This window comes from Apteryx rowi, unplaced genomic scaffold, assembly GCF_003343035.1.
Source record: "Apteryx rowi isolate R43461 unplaced genomic scaffold, aptRow1 scaffold_312, whole genome shotgun sequence".
Classification (NCBI taxonomy): domain Eukaryota; kingdom Metazoa; phylum Chordata; class Aves; order Apterygiformes; family Apterygidae; genus Apteryx; species Apteryx rowi.
The window spans coordinates 342,342-363,386 of NW_020449553.1; the positions used below are offsets into that span (position 1 = coordinate 342,342).

Consider the following 21,045-nt stretch of genomic DNA (forward strand, 5'->3'; position numbering starts at 1 on the left):
ATTTCATGTTACAAAAAAATGGCAGATGGTTCAAGTTATTCAAACAATATTAGGATTTTACAAAAAAAGAGAATGACAAATAATAGCTCAGAAACAGTCCCACTATGTTTAATAAATTACAGAGTAGTGGTTCATTGCTAAAGGTTACCATAAATGCCTCTATTACTCTGTCAGTTAAGATTTAAGAAGTAAACACAATAGGATTTAGGAAATAATTGTAGTGTACTTGTAGTTCCTGCACTGTTTACTGCCACTTTTTTTGCCAATTTGTTTGTCAAAGACATCTGGTTTCTGTTCAATAGCTCAGAGAAAAATGTTTCTTCCCACAGTAAATTTCTACTTGATTCTTCATTAAAAAAGGAAAAAAAAAAAAAAAAAAAAGAGACAGTATTCAGTCCACAAAATAGTCTTCAGACAGGAACACACCTACTATTAACTTGCTCTTTTATAGTTGCTGGCAGCTCATTTGCTCTTTGTGTCTCAGATTTCCCCTCCTTTGCCTCTGGTATCTAAAACAACATGATAATAAAGAACATATTGCCATTTTAAGAATCTTGAACTGATCTGAGAAAATTCATAGTTCACATACAAGCAAATAGCTATTAGTGTAGTACATAAACTGTATTAAGTGTTCAGAATTGTTTATTCAGTAAATTATTTAATAAAAGCATCCTTAGGAAGAAATGATCCATTAAAGCTTTTCATTTTTCCAGGAAACAGAACTCTGCAGGCCAGATGTTAAGAACGGCTAGTTTAAGATGATGAACCAGGCATTAAGGGGGCTGTCAACCTAACACCTCTAACCTTACAAATTTTAGCTGTCATGTTCTACACAGGGTTGTTTAGTTTTTAGTAAAATTCATAGATGTATACTCAAGCTTTAGATTTAGTTCAATCTAAAATGGGGCATCTCAGCATAACATCTATTATACTGCATAGCACCTACTTTTCAATTTTTGTATACATTCCTAAAACATACTGCAGTGATTGAAGAGTAGCTCTGACAACACTTATGAGTAAAAAAGGATTTTAAGAATATTGTGCAACAGCTAAACAGAATAAATTTTGTTGAAGCATCTAGTGATATTAGTGAATAAAGAGTGGTATTTGAGACTTTAAATATACAGAAGTAGCTAACTACAACACTGAATAACTTTCAGCTGGCAAGAAGTGACAGAAAGCTATTTGAGAAGCATTATAAGGCACTTCAGACTCAAATTAATTTTTTCTTCATCTTTTAATGGCCAAGTGAACCAAAATCAAAGTAGCTTTCAATTACCTGTTTAGTCATGCTTTCTCTCTTGCGCCAGAACCACCACCTTCCAGATTTCTTTGGCATTTTTTCTTTGACCCAAGACTCGACTGTAGCCTGAAAACATTTAGTTTAATTTAGGTGTGTTTTTAATTTGTGTGGAAAATAAAGACAGAATCACGTGTTATTACATGCAAAATGTTCAAAAAAGTATACATATGTCTGCTTACCTTGGGCAAACTTTTCTGAAACACCTGCAAACTCAGAATCATTGGAGCAGCCAATGCCCAGTTATAATACCTGTTTTAAAACATGTTATTGATAAGATATTACAAAATTTGAATAATGTAAATAAGCAGTGTGCAAAATGCCCTTTCTTGATGAAAACATGTCTATTTGACACCAACAACTAATATTAAAGTTTGCTGCAAGCAGTTATTTTAATATGCACTATTCAACATCAGTGGTAATTGCTGCAAAATCTTGCTTCAGTCAAAGCTAAATTTAATGTAAATCTTCAGTTCAAGAATCATTCTCTATAAGACCAAAAAGCTGACCCATGAAAACCACAAATCATGACGAGACCTAAGAAATGCATTCTCTTTAAAGAGCAGATTTTAAAGGAAATCCGTAAAATAATTGCATTATGTAAAGAATTTACCTGTTATAAATCCTTATTACCAGATTAGGATTGTCTATGAGTCCTGGATTTTCAGCAAATTCATGATAAGTAATAATATGCTCCATGAATTTTTCTGCAATAGAAGTACTTTTTATTAATTAAAAATAACAATAACCACTGCGAAGTAGTCTGATTAGTTCGTATCAAGGAAAACATCTTCTGGCATTTCAGAGTCTTTGCTGAYCTTGCAATGTTAGTCAGGATATGCTAATATGGCCTACCTGTTATCTCATGATTGCCTCCTCTGTAACAAGGAGTGCCTCATACCACTTATTCACTTCAACAATCACAGTAATGAGACATAAGGAATTAGGAGGAGGTGGGAATTAATTTAGTGCCCAGGCTGCACAAAGAGAGCCATGCTTGTCGAAGCAAGTTTTCTTTAAAAATTATTACGGCAAGTAAGGGGTCTACACACTACACTAAAATTAAGGGGTGGACCAGGGGATGTTGTTAGTTTGGGGAGGGGGGTTGTTTGTTTCTAAGCACCTATTACTAATAGCATTTTCATGATTAGTGACTATACAGATTTGCAAAAAATCATGATTTAGTACAAGTCCCATGTATTTTTTATTTTTTATTTTTTTTTAATCAAGTCCAATCATCCAATCMTCTAACTACCACGTTATCAAGAGACCTGCTTTGGGCCTTCATTAATAAAAGCATTTACATTTCATTTGATGAATTAGAGACTAGATGAAAAATAGTACTAAAAGTGTTGCAGTACATGTTCAAGAAAATTATACGCTCCCAGAAGCTGCTTTAAAGATGCATAGAATTAACTTCCATATTAAAATAAACAGGAGCATTAAGAAAGAAGAGTCAACTGGTAAGAAAGCTGTGGGTTAACAAATATTTGGGATGGGAGAAGAAGAGCAGGAGATAAGACAGTCTAAGACAATGGTATTTCTTACTCTTCTAATTGCTTAAAACAATAAAAAGAAGAAGAAAATTTATTAAGCAGTGGGATAAAATATCATTTATAAAGATTTATATAGGGCAAAGGAAGCAATAGCAGCCAGAAACAAGTGTGATTGGTCAGATACATAATAAGCAGTGCAAAAAAGGAGATGAAAAGCTTTAAGACTTTAGTTCTCTTGACCATTTTGAAGCTAAATTCCACAATCACTCTGCTTTGTAAATACTTGTGAATTTTACACTGTAAGCAATTCTATTCTACCTGGCAGATACAGAAAAATCAGTTTCCTGATTCTGTTTTCTCACCAGGAGCATAATTATAAGCCAAATCTTCATTAGGTGGAACTCAAGGGTATTTAAGTCACCTCATTTGTCTGAGCTTTATTACCATTTTTGCTTAGTCTTTTACATACCTTTAGAAATCTCTCCATTTTCATTGAGACCTCCACAGAGTGACAGTGTGACATCAGGCAAGTCCATAGCAGAATCAGACATGCACTCTGTGCCACTGTCAGCAGCAGCACTTCCTACGGATTGTGGTGACTGGGAACCAGAAAGGGTATCTGACTCTGTCCACTGCCTGAAGCCTGGGTCAGAATCACTAAAGAAAAAAAGATCCACATTTGCCATATGTATTTCACTTGTGAACAAATGTATACATTTTATGTTATAGAACACAGTGTACAATGAATTACTCAAAAAATCATCTTGCTACTGGATTTCTTTCAAGTATTGTATGATTTTATGACTTAAAAAAAAGAAAAATAAATAAATAAAAAGTCCAAAACTTTCATAATATTGGAAGACTGAAAGTTTCCAGTTCTCCTTTTCCTAACTTTCATCTAAATTAGGAAATAATTACACTACTCTTGCCTGCAACAAAACTGGATTTAAATGGAGGAAAGACCCTCTACATTCTATTGTCACAGAACAATACCATGCTCCTCAATCTTAATCAGAAAATTGTACAACGAGAATGCAGGAATGACGACGTTGCTTGATGTTTTTAGAACACAGTGTATTTGGAAAAAGTACAATGCAAAAGATAGGTGGCCTTTTAGATGACAACATGGTATTTTTATTTAAGATTACAATTATTTATTTGATCCTGAATAATGTAATTAGAAAGAAATTTGTTACTTTAGTCAATAAATATCATCAATTTATAGCATTAAACTCAGTAAGAGAACAAAATAATTTTTTTTTTATATTTAATTTCTCCTGTTGCTATCAGTTCCCCCTCCAACCCACATATACTGAAAAGTTTACAATTTTAGTTTTAACTAAGCCAATAGAATTTAGACACTTCCTTTTTATTAAACTGTATTTTTACAAAGATCTTCCTAGACAGTTGTTATTCTGGGGAGTACTTTCAGAGTATAAAATGCTTTAATTTCATAAAAAATAAAACAGAAGTGAAATCTGAGACTTGGTTGCCTTGCATGAAGATCTTGAGGACTTTTTTGTTTGCCTGTTTTGATGTTAAAAAACCAATGAGTTGGAAGTGATGTACAGGGCATGCAAAAAATAAACTGATGCGTGCTCATCTAGAGCTAGCAATATGGCAAAAAAGAAGGATTATATAATTTAAACTTTCCCCTCTGTATTTCCAGAGCATATGAGTTCTACAAAGACAGAAATCTCTCAGTAATGACCTTCCATGTGATATTTTAGTATATTTCTTGCCAAATCAGAAACAGCTTTCCACAACAAGATCAACACTGATTATTCCACAAAAGCACAGGAACTTGGAGTCCAATACTACRCGAGTCATCTATAGTGACTCCTGAACACCTAAATCATACATGTAATAATGCATGTAGTTCAACAGCAATACAAGTCTAAATCCATAGAACCTTAATTCTGAATTACCTTTTGGGAAAGTAGAGTGCTGCAACTTCAGGTTCCAAAGCCTTTAGATCATCCAAGTAGATATCATCAGGCCCCTGATGATGACTTCGCTTGTGCACCCCTGTTAAATTTACAATTAAGATTACTGGGAAGAACCTATCCAAATGCATTAAATAGAAACATAATTGTGGAAAATTCAGATTTACTCATAACATTTATAAATTTCAGAGTTTAATTACAGTTTTAGTCAGGTAATACTTTAAATAGGAAAAATTGAAAAGCCACATTTCTACTTTTTATAGCATTGCTTCAAATTTGGCAGATCACATCAGAGGAACAGATGAACAGTTTTATTACATACCTTTCTTTTTCGAAGGCGAGTCAATTTTTGCTGGTGGCTTTGTTTCTGGTGATGGATCCACCAACAGTCTGGAATGATGATCAGCATCTAATGGTAATGAATCTTGTGGTTCTACGACTGCAGAAGCAAGAGAATCTTTAACATCCATCTGCTTAAGCAGAGGATGAGTTCTTGGCTCAGGTTTCAGTACTGTACAGACTGAATCTTTCACCACATCATCATCTTCAACTTCATCAGAGCTGAGAATGACCCTAAAATGAGTGTTCTCTGATGGYGTAATGGTAGCTGTTCTGGGATGTTCCAGTTTTTCTTTCTTGCTTATCTGAAAAATAAAATTCTAGTCAATCCTTTCAATTTCACATATCATTTATTTTATTCTGGTCTAAACAGTAAACTTGTACTTATGGTAATTTTGTCAGTAAGCTTGGAATCCTGGTCAGGAATAAACTGGATAAGCACTTAAAAATATATTTTAGCAACATAAAATATAGCTCATCTAATTAGCAGTTTCCTGCAACAGAAGCTACATACTAGGAAACCGGACTAGGAAAATTTTGACTTGACCAAACTAGGGCAAGAAAAGGCATAAATATGAATGTACCAGAGGCTTATGCCCTCAGTTGTCCTGTTAGATACTAAGTTTACTCAATCAAGGCTCCTGTTTCTCTGGAATGAACCACAACTTTGCTTAAAAGAAATAAAGGGAATTAATTTCTACAGTTGCTTTCTTTAGTATCTAACTAAAATTTCAAAAATTACAGATTTTCACTGCTAGGTTTTCTGGAACAACTTTGCTGACTAGCTTTTGAAATCAACAAAGCTGACTATCAGTCAGCCACAAGGGGGTGCTCCTTTCCTATTTCAGTTGAACTGTTCTGAATAACAGCAGTAGATTTCCTATACCCTTTAGGTCACAGTTTTAGATAAGTGAAAATTCAGTTCACAGAGTTCCAGGCAATAAATAACTTTACCTTGGTTGATTCTGGGAATCCTCCCCATGTCCATTCCATGTGAGATTCAGATCTAAGCAAGCTCTCAGCAGGTTTAACTTCTAGTTCTGAATCACTTTTAGGGCAGACTGGCTCAGAGAAAGGGCTAGCAAAACAAAAACAAAAAAAGAAAGCTACAGTGTTTAAAATGCATTTGTTGTGCAGCTAGTGTTGGTAGAGTTTTCTCTGGCTTAACAGAGCTTCAATTATTCAGCAACAGGGCAAGATGCCCAGCTGGGTTTTCAGACAGTGAGAAATTAGGTTAAAACTAAAATCACATTAAGGGACTTACATACTGATCACCCTATACAGTTTTCTCCGCTGTATCTGCGGCGTAGGTATAACTCTCTCCCCTCACTTCACCTTTCATTTTTCAAAAAAAAAAAAAAAAAGCAAAACAATAAAAGTTTAGCTACTATCAAAAATTAAGAGAGAAACTAGCTTTAAATTCCTTTTCTCACTACAAGATATGGCACTTTAGCTTGCTACGCCAAGACTCCAGTAACAGAAGTCTTGCAAACCTAACTTACAAATGTATGAAGCAACACCAATTCCTGGTCTACAGGCAGGGGAAAATGACATTAACAAGATATGTTAGAAGAAGCAAGAGAGATTACTTTACTTGAAAACTTCCTTCAGACGTGTTTGCACTACAGGACCTTTTAAGGTTCCATCCTAATTTTCTTTCCAAGGTAATTATGGATTATATTGTATCCACAAATCAGAGAGGGATGTCCAAAACCTGCTTCAGCCAGGATGACTCTTAAGCCAGAAGAATTCACTCTACGTAATGCTAGAAAGGTGTTATTTTGAAATAGTTCTGCTCTTACAATCTTAGGGAGTTAAAGGGAACACAAAAGGTCATTGCTTGGAAGTAACGTTTAGTGTTGGGAAAGGTCCCAGTCTATCCTTTCTTGAACAGGGCATTTATATTTCATATTATAGAAATACTGTCCTTTTTGTACTTTAACATTCATAGTGCATTTATATATAAACACCACATAATACTAAAAATCTTACAGTAACCCCTAGAATTAATTCTTCTGTGGATTTTTGTTTCCTTTCAAAATTCCTGAAAGAAAAAAAGTTATTTAATGCAGTATCATATCTGAACCTCGCTGGAGGTTTCTAGGGCCACAGTTTTGCAACTAGAAACAGATCTCTGAAGTAGGCAAATCCAATCATACAAGAGTAGATTGATCAGATTCCAGAGCTACAGCTTTTCCAGCCAAAAGACAGTAAGAATAGAACAGTAAAGGCAACACTAGTCTATTTTTCATATGAACCTGAGAGATACCAGAAAATCCAAGATAGCAGGAAATTCAAACAGATCTAGAAGATGTAATTTGCCATCTTACTGCTGAGTTCCAGCTTTCATTGTTTGGGGATACAAAAGGAAACCATTTAGGAAATTTTTCCCATTTCTCCTTTAAAAATTTTCTACAGAAATTGCATTTTCTATATAGTTAGAAGAGCTTATTTATAGTAACATGTCAATTAAAATACATTTGCAGATTTATTTTCAGGAAGAATATGAACTTACTTTTCCTATGTGCAAAACAATGTGTTCTGCCTAAATCACAAGTCAACTGGAAGCCATGGAGACATATTAACCCGTGTCTAAACCTAATTCTTAATAATCAGCTGTACCTGCAAAGGACTGAATAACTCAGAGCTTTAAGAACCAAGGTCCTATATGTTCAAGGAAATGGAACGGTTTTCCATTAACATTTTCAAGGAGAAGTTTTAAGTCAAAAGGCCCATACTTGCAATACTGATCTAGTCATGCTAACATTGCTTATTAGAACAGGAAGAACATTGATGGTATCAGATAACAAATGGTTAACAGTCATTCTTTTGGTTTTATTCTAGTGAGTAGGGCAGTGTTTTGAAACAAACAGAACTGTCCTCATGGAAGAGACTTAGGTTACTATCTTTGCTTGGCTCCCTGCAGGTGTCCTGAATAGCGAGATGACCAACCTCAAGTGTAAAAAACAAAACCAAAAAACCAAGATCAAAACATCCCCTCCTCCCCTCACCCAGCACAATTTCCCATTTTGAGCAAGTCATGACTATCTCCCACGATGGTTAAGATGGAAGCTTTGGAAGAGATGTGGATTTGAACGTGGGCTAGTATACATGCACGGAGGAATCTTCTATCCCTTTATTAGGGGTGGTGGTTAAGGTAGATGGGAGATCAGTGAGCCAAGACACCTGTGGCTGCCTTCTGCTTTTTCTTCATTGAACCTATCATTCCTTATGCTTGCCTTTATGGAGAAAATTAAACTGATGAATACATCCTAGGTAAGGCATTCCTCTGCTCCTAGACATACTTGGCCCTACTCCTAAACTGTAAGACAGATAGTAAATCTGTGGATATTACCACAATGAAGAAAGTATCAATTCAAAGATACAAAGTAGTTCCAAATATAACCCACCACTTTCTTAATGACAACCTCTATTTTCTTGAATGGGTAAGAACACAAAGCTTGTTAAGAGTTTAATAATGCTCCTTAAAAACAGTAAACACCTAGCAGGTGCAATGAAGGAAGAAATGCCCCTATATACTGAGTTCACATTACAATTCATTAGACTACAAGCAGCTGGAAGCTCATTCACCTTACCTATATTGCTATTTTAAGCCTTTCAGAAGTGCAAAAATTAATATTCCTTCTCTGTCCCCAAGGGCAAGCAAACATATTAAGCTTTTATCAAAAAATTGCTCTCTCTAAACTGTGTAGAAAGCCTTCTGGAATTAGGAAAGAAATCTTACAGCTAAAGATACAGATGACTTGCTCCAAACCTTTCCCCTAGATTTCCTGTGCTACTTAAATCACTTAATTTTCTTCTTCCACCATAGAATTTTCTTCTACAGTGTGGAATGGTTACTTATTACTAGTCAAAGTTCTTCAACATATACAGTCAAGGATACATTCGGACAAAACTTTAAATGYCCTATCATTTGGAGATGGAGAAATTTTGCTTTTGCAGAGGACCCATTCATGTCCTGCCACTTTTCAGGCTTTTAGCTCAAACAGGGATACAGAGACTTAAAGTCACTTATTTGCAGATATTTGATGCATTGAGGTTTTGATTCTGTGGTTGTGAAAGATTCAGATGGAAAGAGAGGAAGGAGAACTGCAAGCAAAGAAAATGTGAGCTTCATATCTTAAAGAATTCTGGTTAGTGGTTGGGCATAACTCAAAAGTAGCAACCTCTTGTTTTAAGGTACAGTCATAGAGTCGGAGATCACAGAACCACTAGGCATAAGAATGCCACTGAACTGTTCCTTGGCCACTCGAAGCAAGACCACATTAACTCTGGACACCCCTTTGTGAAGGGTTGGATGGAGTTCCAGGTAAGTAGCTTTACAAATATGAGCAACAGAAACATTTTTCTGCCAAGTCAGATAAATTCTGATGAAGTTTATCTGATGAATGAAGTGAACTCTACTTTGTTGGTCCCTAAAGTTTTGATACAGCCCACTGTTCACTTTAAGGGTCTTTCCAAGGACAGTTGCTTGGAATTGGCAGCTATCAGGTACCAGAGAGAAATAAGTTCTCTGGCTGGTCATTTCCCCTTCTTCCTCCCTGAAGAAAGAAAAAAAAAAAGACCCCCCCAAAGATAAAAAACCCTTCTTGCACTGAGATTATTACAGGAAATCTCATTGTTAGGGCTCAGGGAGGGGGAAAAGCAGATTTGCTTTGGGACTCAGGTGAATTTCTCTCAGATGGTGTCTAAATGTTCGGGTGGGTGCAGCTGGATATACTATTCTGTAAGGAACAAAACACAACACACACTGTTGTATTTGGGAAGAAGAGGCAATATGTGGTTGGATTTCTCAGGACAGCTTTGCAACTGCAAAAGTGAGTAAGGGATGAATCATGTCTCCTAGATATAACCTGCTTGTCCATGTTAGTTACAATTTGATAAACTGAGAAGAAATATCAGCCTGCCTTGACAAAGGGCTCTATGCTACAATTGGCTAGGTGACATAGTCCATATGACACCCTGTCAATCCTCAGGATCAAACACTGATGCTTTTTAATCATAAATCTTCTGAGAACACTTGAAGACTACATCTCATTGAGTACAGCTGAGGATGTGCTTGTCAGCCCAAAACACAGAAAGGAATGACAACGGGATTTCCTGTCCAGCTGTTCCTGAGAGTGGTCATTAATGAAGTAGGTACTGGGGGAATTAGCAGGCACCAAGGACAGCATGGTACCTTCAGACTGTACTACTGAGGCCGTGGCCCCAGAAACACCAGAACCAGAGAGATTATATGCACTTCAGAAAGTATGTTCTGAAGCTTAATGTCTTCTCTTCTGCTTAACTACTACTGACACAAGAAGAACGGGCACCTATGCATACAGCAGGTAAAATGCAACAACTGGATATCACACCAGGCTGATCAGTAATCCTCAGTGACACTGTGAATGCATTTGCTGTGAGGTAGAGCCCCCAGACAAACTGAAAAGCAGCAAAACTAGATAACCTCCAGAGTTAAGATGAGCCAAGATGCCGCTCAGCATGCTTCATGCTATGTACTTATATTATACACAGGGCATAGGGAAGCACATAGTATGAAATCTAGCTATAGCTTTCCAAAGATAGTGCAAAGGCTCAAGTAGTAGGTCACATGGACAGAACACTTTCTTGTGCAGACAGGGATTGATGCTAGAGTGGTGAAAGCCAAACTCCTGAAGGGCAAGTCTTGAAAAACCTAGAAAGGGAGTGCAAGTAGAATATAGGAGCTTGAAGAGCATAAACTGAAGAGCTTGAGTGTATAAACAGAAGTGCCCCAGTCACTGTAACCAAAAATTGATTGGGGGACTGTATTTTGCAATTTGTAAGAATCTGCAATTAACTGCTGCTTTCGTTGGCATCTCTGCTGGTATCTGGGTTGGTATTCTGGTAACTAGCAAATCCTCTGTTCTGAACTGGAATATGACTCAAGTTCAGGGCCTAGCCTTATCTAGAGTAATTTGAAGTTATTTCACCTGGCAAATCCTAACTTACATAYTCAACACTTTTGCTTTATAGCATGCCACACATTGTTTATGCTAGGCTGAATCATAGGGAGTGTATCTGCTTTCCCATACCTTTCTCAGCCTAAGCAAATCTTATCAACTGTATTTTGTTTCTTTGATAGTGAATTTGAGTAAGAAAAGTTTTGTTCATCTGATAAAAAAGACACAGATTTTGTTTAATACATACAGTATAAACAGAGTAGAAAGTTCATGAAGTTACGAATAAGTAGTGAATGCAGCAATTGATATGACAAAAAGTTAGGCACGTCTGATAGTTTTACAGATCAGGAAGAAAAATTGAACAAAAATGCACATCAGTTTTATTATAATTCTTCATCTTTGCACGCACAATGTCATTACAAAGTGACTTACTTCTCCAGAGGGGACCAGTCTCCATCAGATAAGGGGTAATGATCCTTCGAGTGATAAATCAAAGTTTCTTTCTGTTCTTCATCCTTTGGTGATGAATTTGAGGATCCTCTGTGGACATACATGAGACATTAAATCAGTCAGCTATAAGAATGTCTGCATTGCTCATTCAGTTAGAAAAATCACTTATATGTTATTAAAAATCCAAGATCAAAAGAAAAAAGTGTATAAAGAATTCATTGCTTGTAATGCATCTTTATACAACTTAAAATGTGCAATAAAACTACTGTTAATATTTAAAATATCACAAGAGCTTACAAATCTACTACTCTGACGCATAGTAAGTTAATATTGAACTAAGAAATCACACTAGCATAAATGATATCATCCTCTGCAGACAGTTAATACTGAGCTGAACATAAAAATTTGCACATGATGTAAACTTTAGAACTTCCAAAAAAGYGAAATAGAAAAAATAGTTTTGACAATGCATGTTACAAATATACATTATTCACAAATTAAAAATGGTGGGAAAACAGGGGTAGCAACAAGCCACACAATTCACTCAAATTTACAAATTAACATAAACTATGATGAGTAGCTAAAAGTACTGTAATTTTTGGAACAGAGGTTAGTTTGGTCTGGGGACTCTACTCAATATTCGTAACTAAAAAAAAAACCAACCAACCAAACAGTAAGACCATTGAGTATGCATGCATTGTATTTTATGCAGAAGTCCTTTTTAAACGTTTGCATCATAAATACTTCATGTCTTTTTGTAGCTTTATGAAGTTAATTAAATAACTATTCTCAGGAATATTCTCAGTTTTGACTTGCGATCAAGAGCATTATAGCTACCACAGTGCATACAAGACAAGGAAGACAAGCATGAAATATGAGTGCAAAAAGCAATACAAATTATTAAAACATACTGTTGTGAAAGAAAAAAAATTTTTTTTCCTCCTCAACAGATTGGTTGCACTGGACCTCTTCTTTTGGAATATTAAAGCTTCTTTTCTCCATCCATAAGAGAAATTATRTATTTTAACATTACCTATTAAAATGCATAAATATTCAGTTTCCACACTTAGCAATACAGCTCTTCAGATCCTAAGCATTGGTTACAGCAATYATTTGTACATATCTTTCACTTGGAAGACAGTTATTATTATATGTTAAGTATTGAATCTTAAAAATGGAACATACATATTCCACTTCTTATTCAGTATCATTATTCTTATGAAAATTTGCTTAGATGACAGCAGCAGAGACTTTACATTCTGTGTATTCATAAGCCAAACTAACAGCAATAAAAATAAGTTTCATACCATTTTTGGCTGTGTCCAGTGCTAAGCATCTCAAAAAGAGGCAAATGGTGTTATCAAACAATTAAGTAAGCAAACTAGAAGATGATTAGAAACAGGTCCTCAATATTCTGACTTGGGAGGGGGCAAGATGACAAATATGTGGCACTAAATGGATTTTATTCACTGGGAATTAGCCATCAACTTTGTTCACACGAAGAATGAAATAACCAAGTTTCATCCCTCAGTGGGGAAATCTGATCTCTAAGGTTACAAATACAGATGCAGTTAAAGACCACTGAAAATAAGAGGGGAAGATTAATACTAGATCACTGTGCATCAAATCATAACTTCTACTTCCACTATTAATTCAAAACTACCTATTTTGCCACATTTATAAACACTGCTATCACTTCTTCCCATGCTTATCCATTTTATACACACTCTAAATACATATACAAGATTTGTATAGCTATAAAAGACATTAAAAAAATAAGTTACATTAATATTTGGAAATGGATTTTTCCAAGGAACAGGAAATAGCCTGTTTCCCACTTTATAAGAATAGAACTAGATAAGACAATACATGCTTGTGCCTGTGGCTGAAATTTTGACCTTCCCAAATGGAACATTAATCTTCCTTTTCCTTTCTCAGTTACACTCTGAAATCTGAAGCTATGTCTAATAACAGGTAAGCCTCTGTGTGTGTGTGTATGTGTATATATCAGTGTCTTATGAAATCTTCCCTTTGCATCATAACACTCTACTTTTCTCTTCAAATGAGAATGCATTTATATTGCAGTTTCTGTTTACAAGAATATTCTGGTTCACAAAGAAAAAGTCTTTTCAACTTTTTATTCTAAAGTGTACAAACAATAAAACCAGGGTAGCCTTTATGGAAACCCTACGGCCTGCTCAGCTATGATTAAACCAGATATTTCAATCAAACCTACACATTTTTATTCATCACTACTAAAATTAAGATAAATGCTTGAAGACCAGTCTGAATTGTAATCATTGGATGAAAACAGTCATTATCGGCACAACACTTCTGGAGTGTTTGTACAGTTGTAATAATTTATTTAATAAAGAATATGAAAACTATTCACAGGTCGTATCTCCTTTCTGCCTGTATTTGATGGAAATTTTGTTAGCTTCACTATAACAAGTTATTCACAAGTTATTTGTTGTCTTAATGTTTTTGTACTGAAGACTGAACAAAGGTAATGCTTATCTTAAAATGGAAAAGGGGAAAAAAATCTTACACTAAATAAAATACCAATTCTTAGATTTAGATAGACAGAATACTCAATATCAAAATGACAATTCTTCGAYATTGCACAAGAGTGAAAAAAAAAAAAAAGACGAATGAAGGAGGCCTGGTAAAGCCACAGATATTCTAAAAAATATTTTAAAACCCAGATATTGTTTTTTGCAGTTTCTCTTGGTCATAGGTATGATAATTCTCAGATTCTTTTTTTTGTTGCACTCACCTTTTTGACTGGTATTTTTTAGTAAATTTGAGACTTCTTTGAAGACCTATATTGAGGGACCAAAAATTCTTTTAAGTTACACTTTATTCTCTTCTATCAAATTAGTCTTTAAATTCCAAGACCAGATAATGAATGTATTCATTATAGAGGAGAGGTACAAGTTACTCTTTAAAGGTTCAATGACACCAGTGAAAGCAGTCAGCAAATATTTAATAGTTTACCTCAGTGGTTGAACACCTTTCTCATCATCTGAGCTTATTTCCATTTCAAAAATCTCTTCTGTCCCAGCAGAAGAGATTTGATCTTCCTTCCTGCTATCTTGTTTGCATTTCTTTCTTCTTCTTTTTTTCTTTTTCACAGAACCTGGGGTGAATACAGTCTCTGCTTCCATAGAGTGTGGAACTTCTGAGTTTGGACACATCCTCTCATTTTCACCTGATTTCAAATGATTGTCAGTCTCTTTAAAGAACTGGTCTTCAGTGGGTATTGGAGAAGTTGCCAAATATGCAGGAACTTTTTCCTAAACAAAAAACAAGCAAATAAAAATAGACTAAACTTAATTCATTATGCATATACAGGGTGGCCTACAGATTAATCTTTCATCTATATTTTGATACAAGACTGTACCATGGCCACGTCCTATAAAAGACTGATATCTAGAAAGGAACCAAGTCCAACAGCGGGAACAGAAAAAGTCCAGAGAAATTAATGTGTTTATATTAATACAGTTTCAAGGAGACTTACACAATTGATCGTGGCAGCAAATCTTAAATACCCATCCAGTGGAATGGTTTTGAAATTATTTGTCCTTGATCACACCAGGCTAATTAAATCCATTGCTTTGTATTTATTTTGAAACACAGACTCACAGAAAAGTCTAAGTTGAAAGGGACATCTGGAGATCATCTAGTCCAACCTTCTGTTGAAAGCAGGGCCTTAGATTACATTACCCAGGGCCCTGTCAAGCTGAGTCTTGAATTGTTACAGTGAGGGAGATTCTACCACTTCTCTGAGCAACCTATTCCAGTGTTTAATTGTTCTCGTGGTGAAAGTTTTTTCTTAAAACCAGACAGAATTTCCTCCTTGTGCCCATTGCCTCTTGCCCTGTTGTGGAGCACCCTCGTGAAGAGACTGCCTCTGTCTTCTCTATAACTACCTTTTAAGTATTGCAAGATTGCGGTTAGATCACCCTGAGACTTCTCTTCTCTGAACAAACCCAGTTCCAGCAACCTTTCTTCTTATGTCGACTTCTCCAACACTCTGATCATCTTGGTGGCCCTCCACTGAACTCCCTCCAATTTTCCATGTCTCTAGAACTGTGGGGACCAGAACTGGGTACAGGGTTCCAGGTTTGGCCTAACAAGCGCTGGGTAGACTGGGATAATCACATCCCTCTGTCTGCTGGCTCTACTCCTGCTGATACAGCTCAGGACACGTTTGCCTGCATTGCTGCAAGGGCACACTGCTGGCTCATGTTTAGCTTGCTGTGCACTAGGACCCCCAGGGCCTTTTCCACAGAGGTGCAGTTCCTGCAGTCAGACCCCAGCCTGTACAGATGCGTGGGATTATTCCATCCCAGGTGCAGGACTTCACATTTATTTTGGTTAAACCTCATGCAATTCTAGGTGGCCCAATCTTCCAGTCTGCTGAGCTGTCTCTGTATGGTGGCTCTTTCTTCTGGCCTATCTTCCTCTCCTCCCAGTCCTCCCAGTTTCATGTTAATTGCAAACTTGGTGAGGGTGCACTCAGTCTTGTCATCCATGTCAGACACCACTTAAGTAAAGTATCTTTCAAAAAGAAAAACTTGACCTAATTCTAATTTATTCAGGTTAAAAAAGAAAAAAGCCCCTTCGATTAAGTTCAATTCACTGCCCTTTGAAGCAGTGATCAAGATCRAGGAAGAGCTCTACTGATCAGCAGCCTGTGTTTATAACACTATTTTCACATTAGAGGAAGTATAGTCAAGAACATTGTCTATCCTCCCATGGTATCTGTACTTCTAAGTCACCAAATGTTCATAAAACACTTTTACATCATACAAGAAATTAAATAGTATTGACACTTGGACTGAAAGAAAAACACTATGTCAAAGAGCAAAGGAGTAAGACAAAGTGGAACAAAATGAGTAGAGAATGAAATTTGCATGGGGGAAAAGAAAGGAAGGAAGAAGAGTTAGGGGCTCTATTTCAAGATAAGAAGTAAATACAGGATGCCTCTTACTTTGCAGGCACTATTATCAGGAGGATTAGTTATTGCTGCAGTCTGGAATGACACAGTGATCAGGAACGGCCAGAACATTAATACTACTTTTGATGTGTTCAAATCCTGGATTGCTATTAATTTAATATTAAATTCAGTTTTTCAATGAAGTTAACAGTTACAGACCAAATTTTGCTTCACTGTCTAGGAGGTGGAGAAAATTGGAGAAAGGAGAGCAAAATACAGCCTTATACAGCACAGATTTTGCACAGTGAAAAATCTTCAAATAAAATGATAGCATATAAATTCCTACAAAGTGGACATTCTATACAATTAGTGATAAATAATCTAGAATAATAAGACAAAATTCAAAAAACAGAAGCAAAACCAAAAGAAAAGTTAAAGAAAGTTTACTGAAAAATGATGCCTGAAAGTCACATTATAATAGTCCTGAAAGTATAATGCAAAGTATCCGTATGAGATGAAAATATACAAAAAAGCTTCATATACACTCTTCAGCACAACATATCACACCAAAAAGGAAAGCTTCTTGCTACTAGTCTCTGATTTGCATAACTGAAGTGTGTGGGTATTCTGGATGTCAAGACCTGAAAACAGCAAAGAGACCACTCGGAAGAAGCTTTCTGAACAACTCMGGGCTATGATGACAGCTTTAGTGTATATATATATACACTATAATTTAAGCATAATTTCAAGAACTGACCACAAGGACATATGTGATCATCAGCAGAAATACACAGTGAAAATCTCTAGTGGGGACTAAATACCAACTCAGTCTTCAGATCTGTAGCTAATTCATTCAATACTTTCAGCATGAACTATCAGCTTTCTAGAACACATTATACACAGATAAGGCATTCTTGTTAGAAATTAAAATATATAAAGCAAGTGCAATAGCCTCTTTAAAAACTTTGTACCAGGGACAAAGGTAATGGTTAACACCTATACTTTCTAAAAAGCAAAATAACAATAATAAAAAAAGACCAAACCATAATCTTAAGACTGATCAGATCTCATCAGTGACTGACAGGGCCTGCATCAATAAAGAATTGCTTTCAGTTTTGATTTTACTCATGGTGTATGCTAAAACAGAACCCAAGTTTTCTTTCTCTTAAGTATTATGATTTCTTTCCCCAAGATCATTATCATTTACAGTACAAGTCTTAAAGCTTTTTTTTCCTTCCAGTTTAAATGATAACTTAACTGCTTATAAAATGAGTGCTTCCTCCCTTCTCCCACAGCAAACAAGTGGTGCCATAACCAAAAAAAGTCGATTAAGCTGATTTCCTGTAACGGAAGACTCTGGTTCCTACTAGCAGGAGTGAATTCACGCTGCATTCTTTCCCTCACTGAGACAAGATATTTTACCTCTCCTCTAACTATTTTCATTGAACCTTTTGGAACTTTCTGTTTAAACCTTCTTTACTTCTATCTTGCTGAAAAATGCCAACAGATTCAAAAGTTATCAAAAAAAAAAAAAAAGCTCAGGACTGACAGATATTGCAATTACGCAGGTCCTATATACTTAAGAAACCAGACTAAAAAGGAATCAGTATTCCCCTCTTTCTGAGTCTCATTAGCTTCCAGTCACAGAATGTCTTGGGAAATTAATTTTGGTATTACAAGAATTCTCAAGTTTGAGAAGCTATTGTTAACTGGTGAAAGTTTCATTGATAAATAGTGAAAAACTGTGCCAAAAATTATATATATATATAAAAATTGTGTCAAATTAAACAGACTTTATTATTATATGGGTCAGTAACACCAGTTGTAAGAACTTATGATAAAAAATTATTATAAAGCACTGYGATATGTATAACTGCAGTCAACAAGAATGAGTATACTAAAACAAAGTAAATAAAAATTCAGCAAGTCTTTCAAATAATTTCTAATCAGGTACTTTATTATCACTAATAATAAAATTCTACAGAATACCAAGCACCTTGGCAGCATATGAAAGCAATGTAGGATTCTGTCACAGAAAATCTAGCTTTCAAAACAGTTATAATATTGACAACATTCTATTAAGTATTTTTAACACATTGCTCTGTTAACATAGCATTGTAGTTATGAAGCACAAAATCCTTACATTTTCCTCCTCAGTTTCTTGTACAAAGAAAGCTTCTCCATTGTCACCCAGTTTCATATGAAGATCAACAGCATCACCATTAATTTCTATATCGATCTGCAGAAAGAGACAATATAATGTAAATAACTCAACTTAGGGGAAAGTACTGAGTGTGAGCCCCAGTTATGTCTCACAATAAACTTTATTCCACTGTATGATCATCACTCCTTCTTCCCCCTCTGCTTTTTGAAAGAAGTCTGTTATAACAGTCTTTATTTTGTTACCCCCCAAACAAATCAGACTTTCAGGAGAGATTCTGGGCCTAACACACCTATAAGAAAAATTGAAGGAAAATTTTAAAACAGCTGAAGACTGAATCTTGCTCAACTACTTTGGTGAGCTAAAAGCCTAAATAATAATCACTGATCGAGTCTCTTTCTTTGGAAGAAAGCTGAATGAATGAGACCATCCATGTTCACGTCCTTAAAGCTCAGCCTGAATTGGGGCCTCGTACAAATTTGAGCCTGAAATACTAAAAGTTCAAGATGACAAACTGGAAGCTTCTTGAAGGCTGGTTTTGTGTCTCTCTCTGTCTGTCTCTACATATGTATTTATGCATATTTTATATATATATACACACACACAAAAAGTAACCTTAACTCTATGGCTTCAATGGGATAGAGATTAGCCATGGTTATTTCTGCATTTCAGTTAATGTTGTTTCAGATTTTCCTGCTCATGAGTTTATCAGGGTATGAAACAAGACCACAACCCTTCTACAACCATTGTGGTTTTTCTAGAAGAAAAAATGTTTTTAGTCTCATAAAAAGGTACTTCACTTTAAAATAACTGCACAGGAGGGAGAGATCATTCCCCACATGAATGAAATAAAACAAAACCAAAGATATTTCTAATACCAAATTAAAACTATTGGCAGGTTATGTACAGTTTAGACACTTTTGTCAAAAGGAGACGAAGTGAAATTTTGAATGTATGTGGCATTCAGGCTGTAATTGCTATGAGTTATCTGATATGTATATTTCTCAAGTTGTAGTTCCCTGCCAATGCAAAAGAAAGAATTACACCCCAAGCCCTAGAGATTAATATTTGGAATGCTCACCAGTTAGTATTATGATATGAAATGGTCAGTCAAAAAAGGAAAGAGGACTAATTTTAAGATTAGCATATGGACTGCCAAGAAACGAAAATGCCAGAACGCTAGAGAAAGACATTGCCTACATAGTCTCATTCACTCTGATAAGAATAAAACCATTAGCCAAGGAAACCCAGTCAGAGGAGGTGATAAATTACAGATAGATATCCAAACATGGATGTGGACAATACCCAAATCCTTAAGACAACCTTTTTTTTTCCTCCCAAAYGCTGAACTAATGGAATTGATCTGAATTTCATACTCATTGCACTACCAAACACAGTTTATTCTTAAAATATTTTCTTATATTTCCAGTTGAGTAACATGAGTTTTCAAAAAAAAAAAATATTACTTCAGTGTTTCTTTCTTCAACCTTTACTTTATACCAATTTAGACAGACAAAAATCCCTAATTTTAGCAGCTATACACATTGATTTCTGGAGACTTCAGTATATGTCTTAAATACAGAGTTGAAACAAATATGTATATTTTGCTTTCCCATGCATCCTGAGACTGCCAATTAACCCTAGCCTCTTCACACGCCAGAGAAAAATGAGTATAGAACACAGTATTAAACATTCACTTGACTATTGAGAGAATACTTGAATGCAGAATGGCAAATCCAAGGAGGAAGGGGACAAGGACTTTACATTCAAGAAAAAGCTGAGAACTATGCCAATAACATCAGGTACGAAGAGTAGATGTTTCCACTATTCAACAACATTTTAGAGGTATCCAGAGACTGAAGTCCTCTCATATTTGATTCAGCTTCTCAGAAGGATAATCAGATTACTGAAGACATTTATCTATCTCAAGTTTCAGATCACTCCTGTTCTGTGTGTATCTTGCTTGTTACGTAAGCATTAGACGTTCAAAGCACTATACTACTTCTCATGTACCTCCCTGAAAAACTACTAATGTAATCTGTTGCAGAACTGGTCTGGAAAACAAAAACAAAACAAAAAAATCAACTAGAAGTGAATGAAGTGTAATCCAAGGTTTTTTTTTTGCTCATGGATATTAACAACTGCATTTTCTAGTGCATATCAGCATTAAACAGAGTTAATAAGGAGTAATACTTATGATAGGTCACCAGCTCTTAAGATATGCTCTATTTGTCCCCCAAACATGCCAAAAATAGTTGCTTGCAATATCAGGGGTCAGTCACATGGCATGAAGCATTTCCTTCCCAGCATATTTGAACTAGGTAAAATAAATAAATAATCATGTAGATATTTTAAGACTGTGGAGTCTATATACTTGTATTACTCTTCTTTTCATAGCTCAAGAGCTACCAAAGCTTTTCTTTTGCAGTACTTTTTTGCAGAGCCCTTAAATTACCACAGGAAGTT

The 21,045-nt window shown here is 35.5% G+C and overlaps 1 protein-coding gene across 3 annotated transcripts in view; it reads right to left on the reverse strand.

Moving 5' to 3' along the window:
* The window catches only part of LPIN2 (lipin 2), a 48,692-nt gene that overhangs the window by 11,131 nt on the left and 16,516 nt on the right, over positions 1 to 21,045 (reverse strand). For all 3 annotated transcript variants that reach the window (XM_026070577.1, XM_026070575.1, XM_026070576.1), the window contains exons 3-13: positions 18,562 to 18,657; positions 14,474 to 14,772; positions 11,459 to 11,566; positions 6,036 to 6,159; positions 5,065 to 5,386; positions 4,725 to 4,824; positions 3,266 to 3,453; positions 1,914 to 2,007; positions 1,483 to 1,552; positions 1,280 to 1,369; positions 427 to 509 (exon numbers count right to left, since the gene is read on the reverse strand). In XM_026070577.1, coding sequence (XP_025926362.1) covers positions 427 to 509; positions 1,280 to 1,369; positions 1,483 to 1,552; positions 1,914 to 2,007; positions 3,266 to 3,453; positions 4,725 to 4,824; positions 5,065 to 5,386; positions 6,036 to 6,159; positions 11,459 to 11,566; positions 14,474 to 14,772; positions 18,562 to 18,657 — 1,574 coding nt within the window. The remainder of the gene's footprint in view (positions 1 to 426; positions 510 to 1,279; positions 1,370 to 1,482; positions 1,553 to 1,913; positions 2,008 to 3,265; positions 3,454 to 4,724; positions 4,825 to 5,064; positions 5,387 to 6,035; positions 6,160 to 11,458; positions 11,567 to 14,473; positions 14,773 to 18,561; positions 18,658 to 21,045) is intronic.